The sequence below is a fragment of the Macrotis lagotis genome, chromosome 3 (assembly GCF_037893015.1).
Source record: "Macrotis lagotis isolate mMagLag1 chromosome 3, bilby.v1.9.chrom.fasta, whole genome shotgun sequence".
In the NCBI taxonomy this organism is placed as follows: Eukaryota; Metazoa; Chordata; class Mammalia; order Peramelemorphia; family Peramelidae; genus Macrotis; species Macrotis lagotis.
Genome location: NC_133660.1, coordinates 38534008 through 38558793, shown reverse-complemented (window position 1 = coordinate 38558793; position 24786 = coordinate 38534008). Strand labels below are relative to the sequence as shown.

Sequence of the window (24786 nt, the reverse complement as noted above, 5' to 3'; positions counted from 1 at the left end):
CATCTCTCTTATTTGATTTTTTTTTTTTTTTTTTTAGGTTTTTGCAAGGCAAATGGGGTTAAGTGGTTTGCCCAAGGCCACACAGCTAGGTAATTATTAAGTGTCTGAGACCAGATTTGAACCCAGGTACTCCTGACTCCAGGGCCAGTACTTTATCCACTACGCCACCTAGCCACCCCTCTTATTTGATTTTTAAAAATCTTTTTTGAGGAATTCTTTTTGGGCCTGAACCAAGTCATGTTTTGATTCGAGGCTTTGGATGAAGCAGTTTTGACTTTTTTGTCTCCTGAGTTTGATTTGATCTTCTCTGTTACCTTAGTAACTTTCTATGGTCAGGTTCTTTTTTTTGTTTGTTCGTTTTTCCAGCCTATTTCTTGACTTTTAACTTTATGTTAAAGTTGGACTCTGCCTCTCGGGTGGCAGTGGGGTGGTGATATCCTCCCAAGCTTTAGGTTTTTTGGTGCAGCTTGTCCTGAATGGGCTGTATGCTCATGGTCTGATCTTCTCCATCTCACTATCATTCAGCTGAGAATTCACTTTTCATCTATTTCACCTGGTTTTCACTGTTTCCCCATTTATATTTCCTCCATCCAGCTTTTTGACGGCCATTTTGATACCAAGATCGGACATAAGATAGAGAGTGAAAGTTATAGGAGAATTGCCACCAGCATTGGCTGCTCTCCCAACAACATCCTGTTTCTGACTGATGTTACCCGAGGTAGGTTGCTCTTCTTTCTGGACTCTAGACAACAAATGTTGCATCCTTTGAGGGATGAGGTGAACTCCACACCTGGTGTGGGCTTAGAAAATTAATTCAAAAATGTCCGAAGAAAATTTTTTTTTGTTTTTCACAAGGCAGTGGGGCTAAGTGACTTGCCCAAGGCCACACAGCTAGGTACTTATTAAGTGTCTGAGGTCCTATGTGAACTCAGGTCCTCCTGATTCCTAGGCCGGTGCTCTATCCACTGCGCCACCTAGTTGCCCTATGTTCAAAGAAATTTAAAAACCTAATGTGTTGGACCACTTAGCTTAGTTCTCCATTCCTTAGCTTCTATGGGATACTGATACTTTTATTCTTGATTTCAATTCCCAATTATCTTTCCCCCATTTCTTTTAAGGGAAAGGAATAGCAAATCTAAGGAAAAATAAAAGGATTTAAAGGTTTGATATATGGGGAGTGGGTGGGAAGCTGCTAGGGGTCTTCAGTGAAAGTTTAGAGAGAATCTTTAGAGAGTCTAATTTATCTATTCTTGGAATCCTTAATGGAAAGAGCTTTGGGACTTGGAGGGAGTCCCTGTTTTAGTCTTGTCTGACTCTAAGCTCCTAAAGTCTTTGAGCCTTTAGTTCTGTAAAATTGAGGGGATCAGACTAACACTTTATTTTTTCCCCAATTACATATACAACAATTTTTAACATTTTTTAAAAAAATTTAAATGCTTTCCTACTGAGTACTCCTTGAAACATCCAGTATTTTTCCAATTCTTAGTTCTGGTTACTATTTTTAAGCATCATAAATATTTGAGCAACCTTCAGTTTATTTTTTTTTTAAATTCCCATCTTACACTATCTAGTACCTTCAGGTATTAAATCAAAGTTTGACCAAGGCAGAGAGTAAACTAACCAGAGCTTCTGTGTCTGAAGAGGCAACTAAAGCTCAGTGGTACAGGATTTATGCTGGCCTATGCTAAATTAATTCACAAATCCAGTTGTAAATTTGAGTTCTGATCAGCTCTCCTCGATTGTTGTAGCATGAGGGCGCCCCCCCCCCCCCCCCCCCCCCGTCCTCTTCCACCTTCTGAAGGCTTGGCACAAATAAAGCTGCTGAGAAGGGAGTCTTTCAAAGGGAACATCTTGGGGGTTTCATTCATTTTCAGAGCAGCAGATCCCAAATATTTATACATGGATGAGTTACGATGAGTGGAAATATTCGGGCTTTAGTGGAATTAAAAGTGAAAAGGAAGGAAAAGACTTGAAGGACCCATTCAGCTCTCCAGGCAGAGTGCACAGTCTGGGAAACTGAGGCAGAAGAGAGGGATTGGGTGGGCACACAAAATGCCCCTGCAGAACCCTCTGGAAACTCTGAAAGAAGTGCTCTCATCCCTTCACTGACTAAACAAATGGGAAATTTGGGAGTTTGAGAAAACCAGTTCTGCCAGATTTGCAAGTTCACCCATGACAATGGATTTCTTTCTTCAGCATAAAATCAGTGAAATGTGTTTTTTTCCCTAAACTTTTTGTTTAGTATGGCCAGCTACATAAAGAAAGGAGGGCAATAAATGGAAAAGCAGGTGGATTTTGGGTTCAGCTAAAGTATTCTCCCAAATGTGGAAGGTGGGGGCAATTTGGGGGAAATTGGTGCTTTTTTTTTTTTAATTGGTGCTTTTTCACAGACATTTTTTTTCTTAGCCAACTACATGAACCTGCTGGCATTTATTTTTCTAAAAAAAAGAAATTTCCATTAGCATGAATCCGTCCCCCACACCTAGTATAGTATAGAAGAAAAACAGACCACTATAGCAAACATTTATAAAATGAAACATTTCTACATTGGCCACATCCAAAAAAAGTCTTTCTGTACACTGAATCCATCACTTCTATCAAAAGGTGAGTAGTGTGTTTTCATCATTAGTCCTCTGGAATCATGATTGTTCGTTATAATGATCAGAGTTTTTAATTCTTTCAAAGTTGTTTGTCTTTATAGTGTTGTTGTCTTTATTCTGTACATTCTGCATCAGTTCATTCAAGTTTTCTCCAGTTTCTCAAACCATCCCCTTCATATATCTTACAGCACAATATTATTCCATCCCAATTATATACCATGCTTTGTTTTTTATTTTTGCAAGGCATGGGGTTAAGTGACTTGCCCAAGGCCACACAGCTAGGTAATTATTAAATGTCTGAGGCCGGATTTGAACTCAGGTTCTCCTGACTCCAGGGCCAGTGCTCTATGCATTGTGCTACCTAGCTGCCCCCATTTTTTGTATATCTTTAGTTGGACTTTGTTTTGCTTAGGACTAATCTCTCTCTTAGTCTTACTTTATTCTTGATTTCAACTCCCAACCATCTTTTTCTCAGTTTCTTTTCAGGAAAGGAATAGCAAATCTAAGGAAAATAAAAGAACTGTATGCTATGTGGGTGGGAAGCTGCCAGGGAATTTCTGCCTATTGGACCATTGTTACTGTAAGTAACAATGAAAATGTAGACAGATTCTTACCTGAATTTGTCTGCTCCCTCCAATTCTTCTCCCTCTTCCTTTCTCTCCTAGGTTCCTGTTGAGTGTGTTTTTAAAGTGTCTGTCTGTATTCTTCTCTTCTTTGACCAGGAAGAGTTTGATGATCCTCCCATTTCCTTTTGTTTATCTTTATAGATAGATCTATTTGTCACCCCCCCCCCATTATGTGAGATCATTTTCCCTAACCTTCTCCCCCCCCCCCCCACATACTCCCTCGCTCTCCATTCTTCCCTGAAGATCATCCAGACATAAGAGAACTTAACTCCCTGTCCCTGGACACTCTGATCCCATCAGAATAGGGATCCTCTCCTTTGATTAGAATAGAAGTAGTTTGTCCTTGTCTAGTCCTTGATCACTATTTATATTTACCTTTTTATATTTCCCTCACCATGTGGGTTTGATCTTTAGAGTTTCTTTCTGACCCTGGACATTTCATCAAGCTTGGAAGTCCTCTTTTTGATTAAAGGTCCATTTTTCTCCTGAAGCATTTTTTTTTTTAGGTTTTTGCAAGGCAAACAGGGTTAAGTGGCTTGCCCAAGGCCACACAGCTAGGTAATTATTAAGTGTCTGAGACCAGATTTGAACCCAGGTACTCCTGACTCCAGGGCCGGCGCTTTATCCACTACGCACCTAGCCGACCCTCCTGAAGCATTTTTTTCATTTTGGCTAAGTTATTTTTTTTTCCTGTCAGCTCCTATCCTTTGCTTCTTGAAATATCATATTCTAACTTCCCTGTTGATCTATGATGGTGATCGCTCTATCCTATCTGATCCTAACAGTGGCTCCTCAGGCTTTGGAGTCTCTTTTTTTATTAAAGATTTTATTTATTTTGAGTTTTACAATTTTTCCCCTAATCTTACTTCCCTCCCCCCACCCCCACGGAAGGCAATTTGCCAGTCTTTACATTGTTTCCATGGTATACATTGATCCAAATTGAGTGTGATGAGAAGTCATATCCTTAAGGAAGAAACATAAAGTATAAGAGATAGCAAAATCAGACAGTAAGATATCAGGGTTTTTTTCCCCTAAATTAAAGGTAATAGTCCTTGGTCTTTGTTCAAACTCCACAGCTCTTTCTCTGGATACAGATGATATTCTCCATTGCAGACAGCCCCAAATTGTCCCTGATTGTTGCACTGATGGAAGGAGCGAGTCCATCAAGGTTGATCATCGCCCCTGTGTTGCTGTTAGGGTGTACAATGTTCTTCTGGTTCTGCTCATCTCACTCAGCATCAGTTCATTCGAATCCCTCCAGGCTTCCCTGAATTCCCATCCCTCCTGGTTTCTAATAGAACAGTATTGTGCCTTGTGGAGTCTCTCTTTCTGGTGGCTTGTACTATTTTGTCTTTGGCCTGATATCTCTGAATCTTGCTGTAAATTTCTGGAACTTTTCATTTTGGAATTCCTTTTAGGAGGTACTTAGAAGAGTCTCCACTTTTCCCTCTAGTTCTAAGGTCTGGACAATTTTCTTTTAAGATTTCTTCAAATAGGATGCCCAGGCTCATGTTGGTCGTAGCTTTGAGGTCATCCCGTGACTTGTTATATTTCTCCTCTTGCTTTCTTTTCAAGGATGATTACTTCTCTTGTGAGATAACTTATTTTCTTCTCTTTTTTCTTCTTTTGTTCTTCTTGTTTCATGGAATCATTGTCTTCTTTTGGGTTCATTTGAATTCTCAAGGGGTTTGTTGTTTGGGCAAGGTTTTCTGCCTCTTGGACTAAGCTGTTCATTCTCTTCCCAGTTCTTTTCTCCTTTCCAGTTTTCTCCTTTAGCAACTCTTATTTCATTTAATTAAACATTTTCAAACTAAAAATAAAAAAAAACCCAAATGCTTCATCTCTTCCAGGAATTCCAGTTGGAATTCCAGTTGTGCCAACCTTTGTTTTACTTTTTCTTTGTTTGAAAATTTTTTGGCACATTTCTCTGAAGTTCTGAACCATCTCCCTCCTTCCCTCCTACCCAGAGTAGAGAAGGTCACCATTTGATAATTTGATATGGGTGTGCGGGTGATATGTGTGTGTGTGTGTGTGGGGGGGTGTCAAACCATACCAGGCATTCTTCTATTTATCAGTTCTTTCTCTGGAGGTAGATAGTAATATCTTCCTTCATAAGGTCCTTTGTAGCTGATTTCAGTATTTATATAATGCTTAGAATAACTTAACCTTCACAATTATTCTTCGAACAATACTGCATTTATTGGTTACAATGTTTTCTTGGTTCTGCTCCTTTCACATTTGATTATTTCATGCAAGTCTTTCTTTTTTTTAGATTTTGATTGCCATTGATATAAAATATAAATGTCATATGACATTTTAGGATGCAGGTGAGGGGAAGTCATGAATGTACAACAATATGATGTTAATTTTCAGAAGATTGATGATACCTTTTTATCTCAATGATTAAAAAGTCAGCTCCTAATAGATTTCTCTAGATCATGACCAGAGATTTGTGAGAGCAAATGGACAGAACCTTAGATTTGAGATCAGAAATTCTCTAGTTTTTTCCTTTTTAAAAGTAATATATTTATTTAATATTTTATTTTTCCTGTTACATGTAAAAACAATTTGTAACATTCATTTTATTTTATTTTATTTTATTTTTTAGATTTTTCAAGGCAATGGGGTTAAGTGGCTTGGCCAAGGCCACACGGCTAGGTAATTATTAAGTGTCTGAGGTCGGATTTGAACCCAGGTACTCCTGACTCCAAGGCCGGTGCTCTATTCACTGCGCCACCTAGCCGCCCCACATTCATTTTTAAAACTTTTGAGTTCCAAATTCTCTCCCTTTCTCCTGTCCCATCCCTCCTCATTAAAAAAAGCAAGCAATTTTATAAAGGTTATATAACTGTATAGACTTACCAAACATTTCTATAATGTCCTGTTATGAAAGAAAACATGCCCTTTTCACAAAAAAAAGAAACCTCAAGAAAAATAGAGTTTAAGAAAAAGTATGGTTCAACCCATATACAATCACTAGCTCTTTCTCTGAGAATGGATTGCATTCTTTATCATAAGTCCTTCAGAATTGATTGGATCACAGTATTTGATGCAAGTCTTTCCATGTTTTTCTAAAATCAACTGGGAAATCCTCATTTCTTATAGCATAGTGGTATTCTATCACAGTCTTATACTGCAGTTTCCAGTTGAGAGCATCTTCTCAATTTCCAGGTCTTTGTCAGCTCTCTCACAAAAAGAATGGCTACAAATATTTTCGAACATATCAGGTTTTCCCCCCCCTTTGTCCCTGATCACTTTGAAAAACATGCCCAATAGCAGTATTGCTGGGTTAAAGCGGTATACAGAGTTGTATAACTTTGGGCATAATTTCAGATTGTTGTCCAAAATGTTTGGATCAGTTCATAGTTCCACCAACAGTCTATCATGGTCTCAATTTTTTTCCACATCCCCTCTGGTATTTGCCATTTTCCCCTTCTATCATTTTAGCTAATCTGATAGGTGTGAGATGGTATCTCAAAGTTGTTTTAATTTACATTTCGCTCATCAATAATGATTTAGAGCATTTTTTTGTCTTTATCCAAAAAATACCTGTTCATATCTTTTGACTACTTACCAATTGGGGAATGACATATTCTTATAGATTTGACAAAGTTGTTTCTTTGAGATATCTAACCTTTATTCTAGTAATTTGCTTTCTTTTCTAATCTTGGCTATATTGGTTTTATTTGGTCAAAACCTTTTTATTTTAATGTACTCAAAATTATCCATTTTGGCATCTCATAATTGTTTTCCTCTTTATTCATAAATTCTTTTCTGATCCTCAAGTCTGATAGATAATATATATTCCATGGTGTTTTGTGGTAGTTACTTTATAATTAGGACATAAATCCATTTTGACCTTATTTTGGTAAATGGTATCAGAAATTCAACAGTACCTAGTTTTTACCAGCTTTCCAGTTGTCTCATCAGTTTTTACAAAATACTGAATTCTTTTCTCACAATATGAAAGCTTTACATTTGTTGAACACAGTTACTATGATCATTTACTACTGTATCTTGTATGTCTACTTTCTTTCACTGATCTACCTTTCTACTTCTTAGCTAGTACCCGATAGTTTTGATATTACCACCATATAATACCATTTAAGATCTGATACTCCTAAACCTCCTTTACGTTTTTTTGATTAATTCCTTTGATAGTCTTGACCCTTGTTTTTCCAAATGAATTTTATCATTTTTTTCTAATTCAAGAAAATAACTTTTTTGGAAATTTAATTGGGATGGCATTAAATAAGTAGATTAGATAGAATTGTATTTTTTATTTTATTGACTCTGTCCACCTATGAACAATTAATATTTCTCTAGTTATTTAAATCCAACTTTGTGTAAAAAGTATTTTATAATTATGTTTGTGTAATTGCTGGATTTGTCTTAAAAGATATACATCCATGTATTTTATTCTGTCTCTGGTTATTTTAAATGAGGTATCTCTTCTTGCATGATTTTGTAGATCATATATAAAAGTGTTGATGATTTATATGGATTTATTTTATATTATACTATTTTGCTAAAATTATTATTTCAACTAGATTTTTTAGTTGAATCTCTGGGATTTTATAAGTATTTCATCATACTATCCTCACAGGAAAAGAGTTTTGTTTCTTCATTGCCCATTCTTATTTCTTCAATTTCTTTTTCTTCTCTTACTGCTATTGTTAGCATTTCTAATACATTATTGAATAATATTGGTCATCGTGGGCATCCTTGGTTCCAAACTATATTTCGGAGACTGCTTTATAGATATTTGGGAGTTTTTCTTGACTTCTGGGCTTGTGTCTTGAGTATCCCAGTCACTTTGGTGGTTTGATGGTTTGCTCCTAAGGCTTGGCCTTAGTTGTTTTATTCCTCCAGCTGGGCAGCTAGATGACACAGAAGATAGACCACTGGCCCTGGAGTCAGGAGGACAGGAGTTCAAACCATCCCAGCTTTGGTCAGCCAGCTGGGGAATCTGCTGGCCAGAGTGGCAGAACTGGTGGCTCCCCTTTCCTTCCTGCCCAGCTTTTCCTCTGCTGGCTTCAGGCTGGACTGAGAGCTGGCCTTAAGACCTTTCTAGACCAGTTCACTGCCCAGGACCCGCTCCTTACCTGAACCATGCCACCTCTTGGTGTGGTCCGTCTTCCATCTGCCCTGGGCTTGTCATCTTGAACTGGACTTTTGGCCCCTGCCATGGTCTCTTCTTGACCTGGGACACAACCTCAGCTGTGGTGGCGGCCTGGGCAGGGGACTACCGGAGGATCCCCAGAACACTGTGTGTCTCCCCATTTCAGCCTGTAAGAATAAAAAGAAAACATGTGCTACAGACTTTATCTTTGTTTATACATCACTTAGCAACTTCGTGTATATTGAATTGAATTGAAAATGTGTTTGCCTTAAAAGCCCACTGAATGACAGGCTTTTTTATTTCATGAACGTTTCCCTTTCCTGGCCTCTTTTAAGTCTCAAAAAATACTCTGGGTGATGTTTTCAAAGGCCATGGGTTTTAGATTTTGTTGAAACCCCAAGGATCTGTAGAGTGCAGATAAACATCTCAGACAGTTCCTGTCCCCAGATGAAGGTGTGAGTATCTTAATGCTCTATGCTACCAGCATCAGTTTGGAAGCTGGTGAGACCAAGGCACAGGGTCGTAGTCTCACATGAGGGCAAATCTGGCCGGGGCACCCTGCTCTTCTGGACCTCCAGGAAGTCCATAGCAGCTGATGCACTTGTTTTCTCTTTGGCTCTTGTCCTCAGTACTTGGTGGCGGTGGTGGGGGTTGCCACCATCTTGACTAGGCCAGGCTCCACTTTCCATCACAGTCCAAAGCCTTCTTGACTTCTGCCAAACTGCGCAGATGTTTTGCTGTGGTTGTACCAAGGGGGCAGCTTGGGGGAAAGAGGTGAGTGCTGAAGAAAGAGATCCTGCTCCCAGTATTGTAGCACCAGGCCTGAGAATGCCTGGGTCTGGCTTGGATTAACCAGAATGAGTTGGTTTGAGTTTTTCTTTTTGATTTGGTGGAGGAGGTAGAGATACCAATGGGAGATCTCTAAAGCCCCTTTATTTGTGGGAGGATGTGACGTATTAGAACAAGGTTTAATACCAAATTACTTCCTCTTTAAGCCAAAATTCCTCCAGACATTTCTCTCCTTTTGTCCTGGATCCATTCAAAATGTCCTGTCCTCATTTCTGTATTTGAGGTGAGCTGGAAGGAGAGTGAGAACATCTTGTTTTATTTGTCAGGATGATGCAGGGCCCCTTTTTACTTGTTTACAATTGTCTAATGATGCTAAGTAGCAGCATCTGAATTGTGTTGTTCAGGCACAGCTGATTCTATTGTCCCTCCTTTGTTTTAAGGAAGGTATGGTCCCATTTTGTTTTCCCAGAGGCTAATGCGGCAGAAGAGGCGGATGTCCACGTGGCGGTGGTAGTGAGACCCGGCAATGCGGGACTAACAGATGATGAAAAGTCCTATTTCAACCTCATCACTTCTTTCAATGAACTGTTCTTGCCTTCGTCAACTTAGAGACAGAGGTTTTCTTGTTTTTTTTTGAAGAGAAATCAAAACTATTTCTCAGAATTGTACTTCTGCTCTTGGTTTCTGGGTTTATTCTACTGATAAAATCGCACTTCTAAAGAAAATTACATATTCAAATCACCTTCCCCAGGGGTCCCTAAGGAGAGGGGAAAGGGGAATTTTAACTCAGTGAAATGAAGGCCTATTTTTTAAAAAAAAATTAAGAGTTATTGAGAGGCTGCATCACTAAAGTATTTGCTCCGCAAATGGGGTGGCAGTTGCTAAGCATTGTGGGCAAAATCACTGAACAAAGAAAGAAAGGGGCCGCTAGGTGGCACAGTGGATAGAGCACCGTCCCTGGAGTCAGGAGTACCTGGATTCAAATCTGACCTCAGACACTTAGCAATGACCTAGCTGTGTGGCCTTGGGCAAGCCACTTAACCCCATTTGCCTTGCAAAAACCTAAAAAAAAAAATATTTGTCTGCCAGCTTTAGCTGGTAGTTCTGGAAAAACTTCACTATTCCAAAACCATTCTTTGCAAACTTGTTACAATTATTAGAACCTTTCTACAGGGTCCTTTTTATGGCAATGGGAGCAAACACTTAGGTGACCAAAGTGTAGCCAATCTCACATGCAAGAAGGCCAAACATCTGTTGTTTGCATCTAGTGAAGAAGAAAACTAGTCATGAAAATCACTCTCGGGCTTGACTAATCAAGTATGGATGTTGTCATTAGGCCCTAGCTTGTGATTTCCATGGCTGCAACAGGAGCCCTTCATAACCTTTCCTGTGATCAAGGTGCAAAATAAAAATGTGGATTTAACCTCTGGCTCTTAGGCTACTTAGCAGAATCATTCTAGGCTCGAGTACTCAAACTTGGCATGTCATTCCTAAGGTCAAGAATCCCTTGTAAAGACATCCTTTCCCTCAGAATTGTTAGAGAAGAAATGTAAATTGTAGAAGTTCTATTTACCCCAGGTCCCTTCTGATATGCGTGTTTATGTACTATTTCACATTGCGATAAATAAAAAAGCAATTTCCCCTGGTTGTTTATTTGTGACCCTAAGGGTTGATTGGTTAGTGTTGTCATTTACTACCCAATTCCTCATCATGCTAGACAATGGATACAGATGACCTCAAGTGACCAGTGAAACAAAGGGAGCCAGAAGAGATTGGCAGCATGGGGTCGCCTGGGGCAGGGTCAGAGAAGCACAAGTTCACATCTTCCTGCTCACATGGCTGTAGCATCAGATAAGTCTCTGTAAGTATGCAGTTTGCCCAAATCAGTCTCTCAATACTATGTATCACAAATGAATATTTAATCTATTTTGTGGGAGGGAATTTCTCTGAACAAAGTTGTCTGTCATAAGTAAATTATAAATCGGGACCAAAAAAGAGAAAAATTCCTCATTTTTCCAAATCAAAAAACTTACATACTTCAATCCCTCAGAGATGTGGGATTTCATTAGTTCTGGCTCTCACTGCCAAAGTGGTTTAGTGAATATTCTTTAGGAGTTGCTATTGCTATATATTAACTTTGGAAAAATGACTAGATCTGAAGACAGAGTGGGGGAGGCAGTGTAGACAGCTAGTGTTGACAGGCACCTCAAGGCATTCAGACTCAAACAAAGGTCAGGAGCAGGCATTGCCCCATTCATCTTCAGCCAATGTTTGGGCAAGAATATGGGAGGGGGGGATTATTGAGCAGACCCCCTGAAGAGCTGCTCTCAGGCCCTCTGTGCAGCTGTCCCATCTGGTCACCCCCGCTGTCCGGTCACCATGCCTCAACCCCTTTTGGGTCACCCTAGCTATCTGGTCACCCACCCTACCATCCAGGTCACCCCCACCATATGGTCACCCCTACCATATGGTCACCCCTACAGTCTTGCCAATCAGACCTTCTAGTTAGCCCTGCTGCCTGCTTCCTGCCCTCCTCTGTCGGCTTGACTTGGGGGGAAGAGGAGGTGCTTTGGTCCTGATCTCTTCCTTTATTTAGTGGCCTCATAGGCATTTTCCTCCGGATGTGCCCAGAACCAGGGTGTGGGACCTGGGTCCACTATGGCCTCAGGAGGATTTCATTGTCAGGGAGGAGCCCTTTGTCATGGAGACCTGGAACCCAGAGACCAAAGGTCCTGAGACCTGCTCTTTTTCTGAATCCTATGGAAACCAGGATCAGGAAGGCCTGTCACTTTATGGTCCCAGTCAGGGCTTTATCATTGATCTCCATTTGTCCCCATGGGGGTGGGGGGTGGGGCTGCAGGGCCACAGCTGTCTACATCCTGCTGAGGATTTGTAACGAGCAGGTCTGCTGCTGTTTTTCCTTTCTATCTCCTTGTCCCGGCCTCTGACAAGCCTGGTGGGAAATGGTGATGATCAGAATAACCCAGGAAGGGGGCCTGGGGGTGGGGGGGCACAGTCAGATGTGGGGGAGGAGAAGCAAGGAAGCAGAATGACCCAGAGACAGGAGATCTGATCTCCCCGAGAAGAGACTCCCCTTGTGGAGGGGCTTGTGGGCCTTGGGTGGGAGAAGGAGGCCTGGCTCTAATAAATCTGGAAAAATGTCAAAAATCAAGTGAATCAATTGGGTCAGGAAGAATGAGGATTGATCCTGCTGTCTCTGAGGAGATGAGGGAGACTGAGGAGTCACTTCCCTTGATGGGGGTGAGAAGCCAGATGACAAAGGATGAGACAAGCATGGCAGCCCTTCCCAGAGAGCAGATGGCCAAGAAAGGCAGGCTGACCCAGGCTTTCACAAGTCTAAAAACTTCCGGGTTTGCAGGGATCTTGTGGTTACAATTTGTCTAATTATCCAGGCCCCATCCTCATCATCTCCCACGTTCAAATCTTTGCCTCTTCTCTCTCAAATCTGCTAGCTTCCCAAGCCACATCTCCTCTACCCTCCTCCTGCCTTTACCATCTAGCCCCTCCTCTTTATTCTTACTCCCCCCACCCTGGTAGGCCCTCCTGACCCCCCATTCAGATGACAGCATTAGCCTGACCTCCCAAAGGTCACTCCTCCAAACCAATGAATCCTGATACTACTGTCATGGCAACAGATCACTCCTCTTTTCAGAAATCTTCAGTGGCTCCTGCAGGCTCCTGGGCCAGGCAGGCAAGTCTTCTACAATTTTGAATCAACACGATGTAAAGAAAAGACCCTTGGATTTCACTGTCATGAGAACCTGGGGCTGAACACCAGAGGGATTCCTTCTCATCTGTGGGGTATCAAAGAAGCCCTTCCATTTGCTGGGTTGGTTTACTTATCTAGTTGAGAGGGTCAGATTAGATAATCCAGGAAAAGAGGCCGAGAAGGAACAGTCAGGAGAACCAGGAGAGACCAATGGTAGAAAACCAAGAGAAATGAGTATACAGAGGTAGCCATCAGCAATGTCAAATGCTGCAGTAGGGTCAAAAAGGAGGAAGACTCTCAATCCTCCTCTTTAGAGCCCATGAACTCTCAGAGTACAAATTTAATGGGCTGGCTACGGAGCCCAAATACCAAATGTATCTTTTCCTAACAGACTTTTATGGAGAACTCACACAAGGCTAGAGCTCACTTAAAAGTTCAGAAGAAGTGATACAAGGACACTTAAAGTCTCTCTAAAGCCTTCAATATCAGTGATGAGACATGGGAGACACTGGCACAGGACTACCCAAGGTTGCATGTCTTCAAGGAGGATGCTGTACTCAAGGGCAAAGCAGAATCACTGTACAAAGTAAGTGTGAACTATGGAGCACACCTATCCATCCCAAATGTTCGAATGTGTTTGATCTGTGGTAGAATCTTCCAAGTTCATATTGGTTTGATCATCCATAGCCAAACATTGTCCTTTGACCCCAATGGGGATGTCATTGGTCCTCTTTGAAAATGAAGGACAAACAACAACAGTTTCATTATTGATGTAATTTTATTATGTTACTCACTTCTTGCCTTTATAGAGTAGTGAAAAGAACCTCCTTGGACTTGGATTCAGGAAGAGAATATGATTCAAATCTCCCTCTGATACTAGTATCTGACCCTGGTAGTGGTAGCTATTTTTCCATTGCCCCTAAAAATGACTTCTAAAATGAATTTACAGATGAGTTACCCATCTGTTTCTAGTGAAGAGATTCTTTTCCAGACCAGATCTTCCATAATGTGCATATTTTCATATAACTTACTATTCATGCAACTCCTCTAAGCCCCAAGGTTTAAGAAAATCATACTTCTATTGTAGAAATTAAAGAAGCTTCCAGGAGGCAGAAAAGGATGCTACACCAGGAACTATGTAAAGCACTTTGCAAATATTACCTCATTTGAGCCTTACAACAAACTATGAGGTAGGGGCTATTATTTTTCTCATTTTACAATTGAGGAAATTGAGGCAGAAGTTCATTAACTTGTCCAATATCCAGATTTGAATTCAGTTTTTTCTGTCTACAGACTCCTTGTCATTTTACGTTCCTGAGATTTTTCAATTAAGAGTTTCAGGGGGCAACTGGTAGATTCTATTTTTACTTTACCCTTTGGTTCTAATAGTTCTGGCAATTTTTTTTTTTTTTTTTTAGGTTTTTGCAAGGCAATGGGGTTAAGTGGCTTGCCCAAGGCCACACAGCTAGATAATTAAGTGTACTCCTGACTCCAGGGCTGGTGCTCTATCTACTGCACCACCTAGCCACCCCAGGCAATTTTTCACTAAAGATTTCCTGAAGTATGGTATCCAGTCTAATAATTTTGAAACTCTCTTCTGAATCTCTTCTTCAAGTCAGTTGTTTCTGAGAGTAGATATTTTCTTCCATTTTTTTCCTATTTGAGTTCAGATAAGACCTTAGACATTTACTATCTGTGTGACCCTGGAGAAATCATTTAATCTGCCTCAGTTTCTTCATCTATAAGATGGGGATAGCAGTAACACCTCCCTCACAGGATTGTTGTGAGGATCAAATGAAATAATCATTGTAAAGCACTTAGTGGCCAGCACTTTCCTTCTCTACCTATGGGAAGTTGCTCTAAGTTCTACAATAAAAGTATGATTTTCAAAAAAAACGTATGATTTTCTTAAATGATCTTAAATGTGCCTTGCACATGTTATATAAATGTTACCTATCATTTTTTTTATTCATTCTGACGTGCCTTGATTTCTCCTGGAGTCAATGAATTCTGATTTCCCCATTTTAATTTTCATGCAGTCTGCTACTTGGGTAAGGTTTTCCTTTTTTTGTTCCAAGCTATTTATTCACATTAACTTTATACCCTTATTTCATTTATAATTTCACTTTTTGAAAATTTCCTGCTTAGACGATCCCAAGGGACTAATGATGAAGCATACTATCTGCCTCCAGAGAAAGAATTGAAAATGTTTGAATACATATTGAAGCATGTTAGGAAGTTTTCATTTTTTCCCTTTTATTTGAGTTTTCTTGTATAAAATGACTAGTATGGAAATGTTTTACATAATTGTAAATATATAGCCTCTATCTGATTGCCTACCATTTCAAGAAGCTGGAAGAATAGAATTTGCAACTCAAAACTTAAAAATATATTTTTTAGGTTTTTTTTTTTTTACAAGGCAAACAGGGTTAAGTGGCTTGCCCAAGGCCACACAGCTAGGTAATTATTAAGTGTCTGAGACCAGATTTGAACCCAGGTACTCTTGACTCCAGGGCCGGTGTTTTATCCACTACGCCACCTAGCCACCCCAAAATTAAAATATTTTTTAGAAATCTCTGGCTTCAGTCACTCTTAGAGTACTTGTTGATCAAACCATATATTTTTCCCCTTGAGGCTTTGCTTTTGTTTCTTGTGAAATAACTCTTCTTTATTTCCCATTCATATTCATCTTTATTAAAAACAATGGAAAAAGTTATTTTTTTAAAGTTATTTCTTAATTAAATATGCCAATGTAGCAATTTTTCTCTTTGAACTTCACTTTTCAGGAACAAGAACTCATTCAACCTTGTCCATTCTTTTCTTTTTTCTTTTATTAATTTATTTTTCCATTTATATGTAGACAGCTTTTGACATTCATTTTTGCAATTTCCTCTCTTCCCATAAAATACCAAGTAAGCTGATATATGCACAATCATGTCCCACATTTCCACATTAGTCGTGCTATGAAAGAATCAGAACAAAAAGGAAAAACAAGAAAGAAAAAAATCAAAAAACAAATTTAAAAAATGAAACTAGTATGCTTGGGTCTGCATTCAGACTCCATAGTTCTTTCTCTGGATGTGCATGGCATTTTCATCACAATGCTTTTAGAATTGTCTTTGATAACTGTATTGCCGAGAAGAGCCAAGTCTGTCACGGTTGATCATCTCACAGATTTGTTGTTACTGTGTCCAATGTTCCCCTGGTTCTGCTCACTTCACTCAGCATCAGTTCATATAAGTCTTGCCAGGTTTTTCTGAAATCTGCCTGCCTATCAGTTCTTATAAAACAATAGTATTCCATCACAATCATTTACCACATCTTGTTCAGCCATTCTCCAATTGATGGGCATCCTCAATTTCCAGGCCTTTGCCACCACAGAAAGAGCTACTATGAATGTTTTTGTGCATGAGGGTCCTTTGGAATAACTCTTCTTACAAGGCTTTACCTCCCCCCTGCCCCCCAAGGGCAATTGGGATTAAGTAATTTACTGAGGGTCACACAGCTAGTATGTATCTGAGTGAATTATGAAAAGACTTTACCTTTTAGTGAACTCAGAGTCATTATCTCTTCAGTCTTGGTTTCTGGATTGACACTGTGACAGAGTCTAGGTTCTTGCTTCTCCCACACTTTTGGATGATCAGACTTTGCACCTCTCTTGGAGGTTTTATGTTCAAAATTCTGGCAGGTTCAGGACAATCTGATCAGAAGACAGAAAGCTATTGTCTTCAGCCTTATGAATTGGAATGCTGTGGGTTTTTGACCCCCTTCCCATCCCCAACCCCTGAGTACCCTTGGTCTTGGGACCACAGATTCCCTACTCTCCCTCCTGGAGCATCCTGATCTTCTGATCCCACTGAAGCTTCTCCCATCAGAACAGTGCAAGTCAGCTTCTCACCTTTTCTCTGCAGAGTCCCTCTCCCACCAGTCTCTTTGGGCAATCTGCAGCCAAATTGAAGGACTTGCTATTTGTCTTTGGATTTCTTGATCATCATTTGACCCGATAACTTCTGGGGAGTTCATATAGGAGCACTAGACTTTTCTATAATCTTTCATCCTAACTGGAAGGCCTCCTTTCACTTTACAAATGAGGAAACTGAGACCCAGGGAAGGGAAATTATTTGCATGAGATGCATAGCACTCTTCTAGAGGAGCTGGGACTAGAAGCCACATCTCCTGACTTCCAGACCAGTATTTAACCTGCCATGCCAGCCCGGATCCCTCTTGTTCATTTGATCTGAGAGCTAGCAGGTGCTGTGACATTTCCTTAAAATTCTCACCCCAGAAAATGATGTGGGAAGCAGCCCAATGTCCAAAGTTTTCACTAAACCTAATACATTAAAAAGAGAAATGAAAGAAACATGGAATCCCCCAAATACCACACAAAGGTGACATTTTCAGAATTGGAAGTGAAGTTGTTTTTCCTTTCCAAAGTAAAGCCAAGAATGCACTTACCTTCCAGGGATCTTGTGAGGATTAAATGACATACTGCCAGAGCTTAGTTTAGTATATTGCTATGATTAATATATATTTAGCTTATGTTAAATATGAATTTTAAATCTATTTATAATATTATATATAGTATAATTGTCATATTCAAAATATGTGTATATTATATTAAAGTTATTTATATAAATTACCCATTAAGTTTAAAAATTATTAAATGAAGTGAAGCATTTCACCAAATTCCAGTTTTAAGTTTTAATAAATGGTTGTTGTTTTGAATGCACCATAGAAGAAAGCTTCTTTTCACTCAAAGATGAAAACAAATCTCTACTAAGCATGTTACCTGGTTTAATGGGTAAGATGAAGGGCTTGAAGCAGGAAGAACTGTATTCAAATTCTGCCTTTGATACTTTTCTTTGTTCCTCAGATAGCTCCATTTGTCTGCTAAATCAAAATGGAGGGAACTTCTATCTAGGGGTCCCATTGTTGTAATAATAACAACAGCAACAATAATAATTTATACAACCCTTTAAGGTTTTCAGAGTTCTTTCTACATGTTAACTCCTTTTATTCTCAGCTACCCTGAGGTAAAAATTCCTATTTTACAGTTGAGGAAACTGAAGCAGGTAGGCAGGGTCACCCAACTAGAAGGTTTTTGAGGTTAAATTTGAACTCGGGTCTTTCTGACTCCCAAGTTCTGCCTTCTATCCTTGCACCCTCTGGCTGCTCCAGATCCCATGATATTTTCATAGTTTCTTAATAGTCATCTCTTTCCTAAATAAGGCAGTGCCAAACTCCCTCCAGTCTACAAGGGTCTTGAGTGCTGTGACCTTGCATTCAGAATGGGTGGACACCATCTTCAGGAACCAAGATGTCCAACTCCCTTCATCTGGGGCCAACCTGGTCTTTGCATTAGTTTTGTGTTGCTGTAGGTTATGTTATATTTATTTATGTCATGTAACAGCATCCCTAGAGTCTCACTCCTTTATCAAAGGAGATATGGGTAGTGGGAGTTATTAGGAAGGGGAAACCAAAGCATATTTTGTCATAAAAGCATTTTATTTAGTGGTCCTGACTCTGTGTGTGATATTGGTAATTGCTTAGCTTTGCCAGACTTTCATCAGCATAGAATAATATCTCACCATCCAAAGTCAGCAGCTTGATTTTTACTTATGGAAAGTAAAAGAAATAATCACAAACCTCCATATTTTTCTTTGTTAAAGTTTTACAATATAAAAATGATAAAAACAAAAACAGTTAAAAAAAAAAGAATGTTACCTTGAACTATTTACAAGTAGATACCCTTTTAATAAAAAGATGATTCTTTGCTTAAAATTTTTCCTGAAAAACCTTGCCGACTTCTAGCCAAGTTCACCTTTCTATAGATTTTTTTAACCTTTTCATAACTCCCTTGACTTTTTTTTAGGTTTTTTTGGCAAGGCAAATGGGGTTAAGTGGCTTGCCCAAGGCCACACAGCTAGGTAATTATTGTGTCTGAGACCGGATTTGAACCCAGGTACTCCTGACTCCAGGGCTGGTGCTTTATCCACTGCGTCACCTAGCTGCCCCACTCCCTTGATTTCTGTGCTTCATGTGGGTGACAGTTCTACCATATTGAAAATAAAAAAAAAATCTCATTTTTTTTTTAATGATTTTTGCTGATGTTTCCTTTATTGGATCCAAACAGTGTGTTTTAAAAGTGTATTCTGTGAAATCCTATAGCTTCTATAAGCCAGTCAGGGGTTCTCTAGAACAAAACACAGGCATAGATGGGTGATATGTTTGAGTTGTGGCTGCCCCCCATCCCTGGTCATAAGAAATGAAGTCTAAACATTTCGAGGGCCTCTTTGAAAGAGTGAAAACTCTTGCTTTCCATCTTGGACTAAGATAACCTAATGCTCAAGTTTTCATGAATGGCTCATCTGAGACAGCCTCCAGCTTATTGTGGTCCTCTGTACCATTCATCCTTTCTATAAGTCATCTTTGCTTCCTCTAATAGATCCCTCCCTCCCACCCTGCAGTGAATTAAGCCTTCAGGGGATAACAATCTGGCCTCATTATGGTTGGGTCCAATATAAGGCAGACATCTGTATATTAAGATCCTTTTCTGGCCATGGGATCCAAAGTGATTCGAAGAGTCAATTTTTGGGAAGCAGAGAAACAAAAAAAAAATACCATCCAGGAAGCACACTTAAAAACAAAACCACATCTTTGTCTCCTTTCATACAAAAGGTATTTTTATAATCCATCCTAGTAGATGTACTCTCTAAAAATCATGTGATATCATTTTTCCTTGGAACACACATGGCGCCACCTTTAAGTCACACTCAGGTGAGGTGTGGATGGGATGAGAGGGTCCACCTCCCCCCACCCCCAATGCCTGGGTCCTCCTTGTATAATTTCCATCCAGACTTGGTCATCCATTATGAAGATCATCCGGACCTGAACTCTGAAGAGTTCCAATTACCTTAGACCAGGGACTTGATCCTCCTCTATTTCTGTTTTGTCTGACCCTATTTAGCAGTAAAGGATGTGAATGGTGAAACCACAATAGGTAAGGAGTACAGAGGAGTGGGGAGGGCTTTGAAAAGGGGATGGGCAAGGGTGGAAAGATGCATGGTCTCGCCAAAGTTTCTCAGTCTGTTATGTGTACTGAAGATGCAAGAACTTCCCATGTTCTCGTGTGAAGGTTTGTGCCCTTTAAAAAAACAATCCAGCCTGAAAAGAGGCCCCTCTAGTGAAAGGCTGTGAAGAGACATGTGTGGATATGTGTGAATGTATTGGGTAAGTGTTTGAAGTCATATGTGACCTGTGTCAGTCCCTAATCTTCTCCCCCACTGTCACCAACGAAATCAAAGTAAGTCAAATTACACTTGGTCGGTTTGATACTCGGATGCTTCCGATAGGCTTTCAGAAAAACTCAGGAAATTCTCCTGGTACTCAGAGCAGACGATCTCATAACGGTAATGCCGGAACTCTACGGCAAAGGTGCCGAAGTAACACAGGAAGCACATCACCAGGCCCCACTGAATGCGGGCCGCGTGCATGTGAATTTCTTGGGCCATGAGAATAAAATCTGGGGGGAGGTCAAAAGTCAAGGAAAACACAATGGGAATTATCAGTAGACACCTTAAAAGACAGGCCAAGTTGCAAAGTAAAGCCACTATTATTGCAATTTGCTAGACTGTTCTCAATGGTACCCAAAAAACTATAAGATCAATGGTGGGGGGGCAGCTAGGTGGTACATGGATAGAGCACTGACCCTAGAATCAGGAGGACTTGAGTTCAAATCCAACTTCAATCACTTAATTATTATCTAGCTGTGTGACCTTGGGCAAGTCACTTAACCCCATTGCCTTAAATAAAAAAATTAAATCACATCTGTTTCATTTTTTTAAAAAAAGATCAATAAGAGAGCTAAGCCTTTTACAAACAAGGAAATCATTATATCTAGGTTGTGCAGTGGATAGAGCACCAATCCTGGAGTCAAGAGGATCTGAGTTCAAGTCTCGTCTCAGATCTTTGACACTTACTGGGTTATCCTCAGCAAGTCAATTAACCCGTTTGCCTCACTTTCCTCATCTGAGGAAATGAACTAGAGAAGAAAATGGCAAAATGGCAAATCGCTCCAGTATCTTTGCCAGGAGAACCCCCAACAGGGTCATGGAGACTCAGATACAACTGAAAAATGACAACAAAAAGTTGAGGCTAAGAGTAGGGGGGAAAAACGACAGTTCTGAAACATTTTGGATGTAACAGTCACAAGCCAAACCTAGAAATGCTATCAGCTGTCACAACCCAGGTTGGAAATGGTCCTTCTCCCTCTCCCATGCAGAAGGCAGAGAATACACCTTCATTCATCAAGGACCACTTTCATCCTTCTTTGCAATGAATTTGAAAAAAAGAACAGATGGGACTCTTCTGATTTATTAACTTTCATAGTATCTGTTGGGAATGGAGAATGATCTAACAGAAGTACTATTTAAAGGGAAATTATACTTTGAGCTTACTCAGTTGGGGTCAGAGACTATGAATTGATTTACTAAGGCCCAAATATCAATGGTATTCTTTTGTATGTTCACACAGACTTCCACAAAAGAAACAGGAGTAATTAAAAAAAAAAATCAAGCAAAGCCTTGGAACTTTGTTCTTTTTCTAAGATCACATTTAATATCAATACTTAACAAGATGGAAGCCACTGCTCTGTACTTCTCTCTTTCGGGGTACCAAAAGCAGAAAAGCAATTTCTAGTGTCTTTCCTTAATGGCAAAAGAACAGGCAGAACCACATGGGCCAAATCAGAGTTGGCATATCGGGTTTATCCACATTGATAAAATGAGAGAATTCTTGCTATTATGGGGAGCTTCTTAAGGATTCAGATGGAATTGAGGATAATGATCTCAACACTCTATGCCATCTGGAACCTACCCATTTCTCTTCTGATGGAGTATCCAGATGTTGTAAATATAGCTAAGACTTTTATGCTAATTTAGCACTGGGTAGCTTAGTCATGAAAAATCTGCACCTAATTAGGAATGGCCCTTTCTCCAAGGCTGTGCTGGGAAATGTTTGACAACGAGCCTCAGAAAAACACAAAACATATTTAAGCTTAATTTTCATTATGAACATTTTCTCCATTTTCTTTTTTTTTAAATTTTCTTGTCTTAACAAAAAAATTATTTGTAGTGTTTACTGAATTCTGAAGTGGAAGTGGTTCATTGAAAATTTAACAATTTTCTCCCAAGACAGGACATCCCATGCCCTTTCCCTCTCCTTTTTAACTTTTGATAAACATCAAAAGAAAAAAATCATTTATAATATTTACTGATTTCTGAGGAGAAAATGTTCACAAAGAAAATTTAACAACCAGTTTTCCCAAACCAGATCATTCCATCCCCTCTCCCTCTCTTATTTAGCTTTTACAATAAAGTAGCAAACTCTTTAGCAAATGTAGCTTCTCAACCACTTTTTTGTTTTTTATTTTTGCAAGACAATGGGGTTAAGTGACTTGCCCAAGGTCTCACAGTTAAGTAATTAAGTGTCTGAGGCTAGATTTGAACTCAGATCCTCCTGACTTCAGGACTATCCACTGTGCCACCTAGCTGCCCCTTATTATTATTATTTTTTTAATCAAGCTGCAAAGGAGGGTCAAATATGGCTAATTTGAGTTTTAGCTCTTTTAACTTCCTCTGGACCATTTGACTAGTAAAGGATGCTGATGATTAATGAGTGATGGTCAGAGAAATGAAAAATAAAGGGCTCAGAAAATTCACAAACTGGAAAAAATTAGTCTCCACATAATGAAGAGTTGATTTTGTTGTCTTTGTTAAACAAATTGCTACAACACATACTGTATGGTATTGTTCATTCCATCTGGGATGACTAAATGTACCACATACTTCTTGAGTTCACATCTTAGAATAATTTAATTGCTTTTTTTTCTGAAAGCTATAAATTTTCTTGCTTTTGAACCTCTTGGTGGATAATTTATTAAATGAAACATTTGCATCATCTACTAGTAAATCAATGAAAGTTTATCTTTAGGAGAAAAACAATTACAATATTTGTGTAGTTTGGAATGTTTTTGTTTTTCCATGTTTAAATTTTTTTCCCAGAGGGGGGAAAATCTACTATCTTTGTTTTGAGAAGAAGGCATTACTGAGTTCTCGTAAATAAACTCTAAAAACAGTTTTGGAAGGTCACAGATTCTCTTCTAAAATATTATCTCCTTTGGAGCCTGATAAAGCTGATGATAAAAACCAGAAACAAAGTAAACCTCCCCTTTTTTTGTTGATAATTTGGTTGACTAGCAGGAAGGCTGCTGTGAAGGGAATGTCCTAATATCGAGATAAATTATGTTTGCTTAGTATTCTAATCTCCCTAAAGGAAAAAAAAACAAAACCAAAACCCTTTTAATATTCAAAGGATACAGAGGACCACACAGAGAGTAATAGATGCTGCTAAAATCACTCTTGGAATCCCAATCTTCCGCCCCTCATTCTTGATGTTGACTTTGAGTGTCAGAGCAGCCTGGATCCAACAAGCCAATGTACCGAATCCAAAAGTTAGGGAGGTTCCTACATTATGGATTTCTTCATCGTTGGTGAGCTTGGAGAAGAATAAACAATATAGCATGTGGAGGCTCGTTTGTGAAAAAAGAAAAAAAGAAATATAGATCTCTCATGATTACAAAGTCTTCTAGTGTTTCCCTTCCATCCCCACCCTGAGAGGGGGCAAATTGTTAAGGAAAATGTGAAAGAAGAGCGAGAGGGAAAATAGACCATGAATACACCTTCAACTTGCTTTCAGATCTGTGGTTTGGGTCACCAAGAGGTGGCCATTGCTTTGGGTTTTAGAATTAGCACTGCTAATAAGAGAAACTGTTGATGTGCTTCCTAGTTACAATCAATCAACCAGTAAACAAAATTAGCACTTAGCTAAGATAGTTAATAAGATAGTATATGCAAAAGAAAATCACTTCAAAATTTTCTTTCCCAGACACTACATAAACATACACATTGTTTGGTCTTCATTTTGGAAGAGGACCAATGACTTCAGGAGGGTGGTATCTTGACTTAAAAGTGAATTGGATTTAAGTGAGGATACAATGATGAAATAACATACATACAGGACACATATGAGGCCACTCCCAACTCCAGAAATCCTCTTTTTCTCCATATAGGCTTTCTGGGGAAGGCTTCTTCAATTGAGAAGCCTAGCCCTCTTTCTCATCTATAGCTATCTCTTTTCTCTGATGCTATGGGTCATGCTTCTTCCCCAAGGTGATTGTCCCTCTGTAGCCATGCCAGTCTGAAGTGGGTCTTTGTCCCCTCTGCTGAGATTAGAACACTTTCAAATCTACTCTCTATAACTGCTAGACAGGAGATCAGCCGCTGGCCAAATCACTTCTAGATACCATGACCAATGTGATGGAAGGAAAAAAAAGATATTGCTTCTTTTCCTTCCACTCCTTCAGAACATAGACACACACACACACACACACACACACACACACACACACACACACACACACACACACGAAACTAAATTCTATCCTCAGGGCCTAGGTATTTAAAACCTCTCTCATCCAAGGATGACTTCCACTAATTAAAGGTCTTCACATTCCCCAAAGGGACCTGGGTTCAGAGAAATATTTATAGTTACAAATACCTTGTTATAATATTCTAGCCTTTCTAGGCTGAAGGTGGAGAATGGGGGTTAAGAGTGGAGTTGTCTCTGATCAATTCCCTTGGAGAGGGAAGAAGTTAAGGATGAAGGCTTTGAGATAAATTTAAAAATTTAATTGAAAATCTCTGTATTTTGGAGAAATTTCAAAAGGTTCCTTTCAAGGTTTAAGGAAGACAGCCTCAAGTATTGTCTTCTAGAATGAGAAAAATTAAATTTTAGAGTTGGCTGTGAATTCATAAAGGAAGGCAAACTCTGAAGGATCAGTATTTTATTAATGAAAGTCCA

The 24786-nt window shown here is 39.4% G+C and overlaps 2 protein-coding genes across 10 annotated transcripts in view; one reads left to right on the top strand and one right to left on the bottom strand.

Moving 5' to 3' along the window:
- Positions 1–24786, top strand: part of ENOPH1 (enolase-phosphatase 1) — a 43721-nt gene that overhangs the window by 17389 nt on the left and 1546 nt on the right. The window contains exons 5-8 of one of the 4 annotated variants that reach the window (XR_012476879.1): positions 595–718; positions 10855–10998; positions 13259–13453; positions 13955–24341. Coding sequence is in view for 2 of the 4 variants with exons in the window: in XM_074228518.1 (XP_074084619.1) it covers positions 595–718; positions 9607–9746 (264 nt within the window). In the remaining 2 variants the exon portion in view is untranslated. Of the gene's footprint in view, positions 1–594; positions 719–9577; positions 10779–10854; positions 10999–13258; positions 13454–13954; positions 24342–24786 lie in introns of those variants that run through there. The other 3 variants (XR_012476880.1, XM_074228518.1, XM_074228519.1) reach the window with 3 other exon arrangements.
- TMEM150C (transmembrane protein 150C) overlaps positions 19323–24786 on the bottom strand; it is a 78387-nt gene continuing 72923 nt past the window's right edge. For all 6 annotated transcript variants that reach the window (XM_074228524.1, XM_074228527.1, XM_074228525.1 and 3 more), the window contains 2 exons: positions 23244–23421; positions 19323–20389 (listed from right to left, as the gene is read on the bottom strand). In XM_074228524.1, the coding sequence (XP_074084625.1) occupies positions 20181–20389; positions 23244–23421 (387 nt within the window). In that variant the 3' untranslated portion in view covers positions 19323–20180. The remainder of the gene's footprint in view (positions 20390–23243; positions 23422–24786) is intronic.